Below are 6,062 nucleotides of genomic sequence, written 5' to 3'. Positions count from 1 at the left end.
TTTAGCTATTAAATTTACGTTGTTTGTCAAATCACCCAAAATGAATGACAAAGTTAACAATTTGCTACACTTTACTAATGCGACACACTTGGATTGCCATGTGGATATTACATTAACAATTAATTATTTTTTAATATTTAAAAAAATCATTAACATTATTTAAAGAAACTATAAAAATATTTTTTTTAATTTATAAAAAATTAATTAATTGTTGACGTGACGTATACGTGAATGTCAACAAAGTTAATAAATATTAATTTTTTTCATCTATTTTGGGGTGATTTGACAAATAATAAAAATTTAAGAGTTAAAAGGGATGAAAAATCAAATAATTTTTTTTATAAAGTTAGCAAAATAATGAAAATTATAAAACTACAGAAAAAATTGAATGAAATTCTTTTATTTAAAAATTATATGTTGAAGCTAAAGCCCTCCTTTCTATTCCAACTTCTTCCCATTAACCATAGAAAGAAATCTATTTTGTAAAATAATTGACAACCCCTCTATTTTACTAAATATTTTCTCTATCTCATTCATAAAAAATAAAAAATAAAAATGCTTATTTGCCAATTGGTTAGAAAATATAATTAGTCTAGACTGTGATTTCATTCTCACTAGACCTGCATAAAAGAATAGTTTGTCCATAGCTCAACTAGGACTCATGTGAGTTATGAATACAAATACGTGTTTAATATTTATTTTTATTTTTATTATTATTTTTATTTATGAACCTAGAGAGTAATATCTATGTTCAGTAGTGTCATCACATACATTTTCCAGAAAAAAAAAATTGAAAATTCGAAAGGAGGACTTCTTAAAATTTACTTCAGTGCATAAACTCAACCTGAATTAAGATGTGCTTATTATGCCTTGGAGTGAATAAATCTCAATGGATATGTTCTTAGGATGATATAAATATATGATACAATCTATCCTTTTCTATAAGAAGAGATCAACAAGGCAATTTTATCCACCAATTTAGATGCATTGTCACTATCCTTTTGTGAGAGAGGCGATGTCCATTCCTGGAAATTATGGAGGCTCCCTGTGAAATCCGTAAATAGACCATCAACTCCGATCTTGTTTAACCAATAATCATATTCCACGTACGGGTCTTGATGGAAATCCAAGTGTAAAAACATGTTTTCATTGCGGTATGTGTACGGATGAACCTGTATTATTAGCCTGTATTAGATATCACCGACCAATGCCAACAATCAAAAGCTATATAGATGGGAAAGTACCTGTAGATCCCGGGCATGTGCTCGAGCAACAAGATCTGTTGGTGGTTGTATGTAATTGTTTTTTACAGGAACAACCGTATCTTTCCAAGGTCCAATGCCGACGACATATTCCTTAATGTAGTCAAGATAAGGATCTGATGTAATTTCCCAATATGACTGCAATGTGAATTGCATTTTCTTCCATTAGAATTCCAAAATCCGAAAAGAATTAATAGTGAAGGCAAGTTGCTATGGTTCATGTTCAATCGGATGGAAATTTTCTTTCGATCAACTACATACGGTAAACGAATCAATAATATATTGGGCAAACAATCTGATCAATGCTGGAAAACATCTTTCCATTTAAACCTTTTATGAAATCTACATTCGAGGGATACAAAGAGTGAGTTCAGGACAAACCTGATTAGTGTCCTGAGTTGGCATTGTGACATCATCGATCAAGAAGATCTTTGGCGAGTTGGTAAGATTTGATATGTACACAAGTGAAGTTGGTGCAAAGGACTGTATAAATATCGGCTTTTCTAACCAATCTTTCGACATGTATGAACCTTTATATCCATACTTCCTAAGTGTCTCCACAAACTTGTCCTCAAATCTCTTTCCATTCGGCCATTTTACCTGTTGAATGCATGGATTCAAAATCATGGGAATCAAAGTTTATAGGAAGTATCAGTCAATCGACACAGTTCACCAGATTTCAAACCGACCCTAGTTTCATGTGGTTTGCTAATGGAAAATGATAGATAAGTTCTTAGCTTTTCACTGACATTGTTAAAGCCATGGTTCAAGGGTCGTAAGAGGTATCATATGAATCCTAGGAAACACATGCTTTTTAAGAAAAAATACGAAGGAGCAATCAGTTCAGTTTGAAAACAAATGATCATTGGTCAATTATATTCTTCTCTGGAGGCAAAGCAAAAAAAAAAAAAACAGCACTTACATGCTGGTTGATTAACACAGGATTTTTAATCTCGGGATAAATTCCAACAACTCTTGGTGCATCCAGTGCAATTGAAATGAACTCCTCAAAAGTAATAATGGAAAACTTTCCTGTTGAATACAAAACAACCACTATAATCAGCCTCGAAAATTAATTACCTTCTTTCATAGTAGATCAATAAAATCAAGTGCCATAAAGTTGGTAATGAACAATGTAGATCAATGAATCAGAAAATTTCTTAACAGCATAACTTGATAATATGGAGTTGAGATATGAAATAGTGTAAATCATGTAACCATGCAATAACAGCCAGCAAGATGCAATGAGTAGCTAGTTCCATTTCACATTAAAAATGGTTCCCCGACCTTTTTATATGTTAGAACACAGAGTTTAAAAAACTAAACAGATAAAATAAATAAGGAACTAACCATTATACTGCTGATCCCGGAAATTGTACCGTTGCTTCACCCGTAACTTCTTTAATTCTTTTAGCGTGAAGTCAACTGCATGTATTAAGAAAATTTTGTCGGTCTTAGCTAGATAAGAAACATACTATTTGTAAGTTAAGCGTACAAATCCAGAATTTGCGGTGAACGTAAGGTGTTAAACTAAATACAGTGCCCATCTACGGGATTTTTTTATCTTTATGGCACAATTGCAAGAAGAAAAAGGACTAAAAATTGTATGCTTCCAGACCAGTAAAAAAGCCCGTGACGTTGAACCCTTGAACATTGTATGTCCTTTTACGATTTGCAAACTCTTTGTGATTAGCAACATCAGTTGTCAGGTCGAGGATAACATCATGAAAACATATAAGGACACCATCTTTAGATGATAGGATATCTGTTTCTATAAAGTCTGCACCCTCTTCAATTGCTCTCTGCAAGAAGCAGTATATACTCAATGTACATATAACATCAGTGATTTTAAATTGTAAAAAAGGATAAACATCGAATCTAAGCTATACACTCTCGTGTTTGAAGAGATAAAAGATTAAAAAGAAAGAAAAGAAAAGCCAAAATAAGGGTCAAACTATAGAAACTATAGAAAGGGGAAAGCATATAGAGTAGGCAGAAGGTGTATAATCAAACATACCATGTAAGCAGCAGCCGTTTCTTCAGGGATCTCTCCATTTGAACCTCTATGTGCGATATTATACGGACGTGAAGTTTGCATAGGCTGTCTATTTTGATTGGATATTTTACTAGGAAGTGGATAGAAAGGCCTCGCAGCACACCCAAGAATGAATGACAGAAACAAGAGAGGGGAAAAGCCTGCAGTGTTTCATAGCGTCAAATGAGTCATTCATATTGTTTACTTAAGAACGGAATACCAAATGCCATTCTTAACATAATAGTCATACAATTGCACACACATGAAAGAAACTATGCACCAAAAAAGTCTTTCTAAGATAAAACTAGATATCATCGAACCTGTCCCCAATATTTAACACAAGTGATTCACTTATAGTTCATTAGATTTTGGAGAAAGAGTGCCATAATCTGAACAAGCAAAATCCGCAAGCTAGTTTTGAATCTATCATATAACTATAATAGTGGATCATCATTATCTTTTAGTTGATGGCTACATACACACACATATATATGAGTAATCACTTCTCCATAGGGATTTGGGGCAACCAATAGCAGTATCATAAAACTAGTAGAAGCAGAGGAGAATGCACATGCAGGCATCAATATATTATGCTTTATTTACAACCAGAAGGCTTTTAGCAATAAAATTGAAATGTACTTATAAAGGGTTTTTTTTCACCATATTTATGCATAATAATAGGTTATAACTTATAACACTATAACAAGGGGAAAAATGAAAAGTCAATGAATCAAGAAAACCAGTCTAACAGTATATTAATGAAAAAAAATACAACACAAAACTATTGATTCAAATGAATAAATGCAAAGGATAGTGATTAATCTGTGAACATATTAAACAATGAGCTGAAAATCCCAGAAAAAAAAAGGGGGGCTAACAACAAATAATCATAGCAGCACAAAAGAACATATGAACAAAACCCAGAAATACACAATCAGACTAATAAAAAAAGCATAAATCCAGAGAAGGTCAACGACAATAATGCAAACATAGCAAAAAATCAAACAATGAAAAGCTTAAAACTTACATGTTAAGCTCATTGCTTTTGCCCTCAAATAATAAGTCCACTTCTCTAGATCCCCTTGTTTCAACTTTTTTTCAACTTTATGCGTCCCAAAATTATGGGTTATCTATCAGTTGAAACAAATCTTCAAAAAAAAATTATGAGATGAAAGTGGGGAGTGTTTCTGGGTACATTATACTGTGTTGTTTGATAGCATCATATGCTGCGGATCTACCGATAACCTCTCAGAATATTCCTTCTAAAACTCTTTGATTATTAGATTATTAGAGAATCCCATTTGTGACAAAAAATTGTTTTTTTAAAATATATATTTCTGGATAATTTGGTTGGCACAAAACATTGGAAAACTAAAATAAAGCTCAACAACCGGTTTTTCTTTGACTGAAAAACGATGATTAGTCAGATATAACAATATTTTTGGTTTATTTGTGATTTGATACTTAAATTATATTGCTTTTTCAAATTGGTACTTAAGCCTCTCTCTTTTGTCATTTGGTACTTAAAGCGCTTTTTTTCGATACCTTCGTAATGTCAACTATTAAAGGTGGGTTTGGATGGGCGATTGGGTGCGATGTGGTGCGTTTAACTTACTTTTTATCTCACGCTACAGTATTGCTATAGTATTTAATCTCACCGCCACCTCTATTTTTACACTAACCGCAGGTAAACACACCGTCTATCCAAACTCACCCTAAGTCTATTAAAATAGATAACCAATTAAAAGCTAACACGTGTTAGAAAAATAAGCATTATTTTCTCTTTCTAAGCAAAAAAAATATTTATTTAATTTTATAAATGGTTTCGATTTTTTCTTAAAAAAATTGATAATTTAACAGTAGAAGGTTTTTTCTTCTAAGATATGTTGTCTTTTTGTCTTATTTTTAAGTTTTGCTTATCTAATCAATTTACATTTTCCAAAGGGCATTGGATTTATTATTAATTTTGTTGAAGGAAAGTAGAAGCTAATAAATCCTATTCTTTGGATGAAAGTCTTTGTCAGATTTCAATTTCAATATTTTTCTTCATCTTTATTAATTAAATTAACTTTAGTCGCATACGGGTTTTTTTTTTGAAGTAATAGAATGTAACGTGTCAAATTCAAAAAAAAAAAAGGTTAAATAACATTTTAAGGCTACAACTATTCTCATATTGGGTCTAATTATTATTATTATTTATTTAAGGGCCAGTTCTTCATTGTTTTTGAGAAATGCTTTTGAAAGATTTGAGTGTTTGGTATTACTGTCAAAAAGTGTTTTTGAGAAATAAAATGTCTATTTTAGACATGATATTATAAAGTAACAAATATGTATTTAAATTAGTTAATATTATGATATTTTAGCAAAAATATAAAAAATAATTTATTATAACTTATTGTTAATATTTTAATATATAATATTAATTTTAAATATTTCTAAGTAATTAATATTAATTATTTATTAAATTTAATTAGAATATATAAATTATATTTAAATATTTAAATATAATAATTAAATATTTGTAATTAGATATTGACACAATTGTATTATTTTAAAAATTATTTTTTATTTTTAATTAATGCTTTTAACACATTTGTATTATTTTATTTATAAAATATATTTGAATATATAACTCATATTAGATATTAACATAACATAGAAAATATAAACCTAATAAATTAAAATCTTACATATATTTGGATTAAAGTTTTAAAAAGGGATAATATTTATATTCCAAATATAAATACTAAAAATGTTGGGAGAAG

General features: G+C 30.1%; 1 protein-coding gene across 1 annotated transcript; it reads right to left on the bottom strand.

The window, feature by feature from the left end:
- Positions 1 to 790: 790 nt before the first annotated feature.
- Positions 791 to 4,700, bottom strand: LOC107953482 (glycerophosphodiester phosphodiesterase GDPD6). The gene is made up of 8 exons (XM_016888802.2): positions 4,325 to 4,700; positions 3,280 to 3,458; positions 2,881 to 3,064; positions 2,613 to 2,687; positions 2,185 to 2,294; positions 1,644 to 1,862; positions 1,245 to 1,400; positions 791 to 1,172 (listed from the first exon to the last, which is right to left on the bottom strand). The coding sequence occupies exons 1-8, from the start codon at positions 4,335 to 4,337 to the stop codon at positions 930 to 932; spliced, it is 1,179 nt and encodes a 392-aa protein (XP_016744291.1). The 5' UTR covers positions 4,338 to 4,700; the 3' UTR covers positions 791 to 929.
- Between the last annotated feature and the right edge of the window lie 1,362 nt (positions 4,701 to 6,062).

This window comes from Gossypium hirsutum, chromosome D07 (genome assembly GCF_007990345.1).
Source record: "Gossypium hirsutum isolate 1008001.06 chromosome D07, Gossypium_hirsutum_v2.1, whole genome shotgun sequence".
NCBI classification, from domain to species: Eukaryota; Viridiplantae; Streptophyta; class Magnoliopsida; order Malvales; family Malvaceae; genus Gossypium; species Gossypium hirsutum.
The sequence above is the reverse complement of the archived record's forward strand: the minus strand, read 5'-3'. Positions and strand labels throughout refer to the sequence as shown.

Coding starts and splice junctions, on each gene's coding strand:
- LOC107953482 (XM_016888802.2), bottom strand. Junction 2,295..2,612: donor CCGGGATCAGCAGTATAATG/GTTAGTTCCTTA, acceptor TGTATTCAACAG/GAAAGTTTTCCATTATTACT. Junction 1,401..1,643: donor CAACTCAGGACACTAATCAG/GTTTGTCCTGAA, acceptor TTCACATTGCAG/TCATATTGGGAAATTACATC.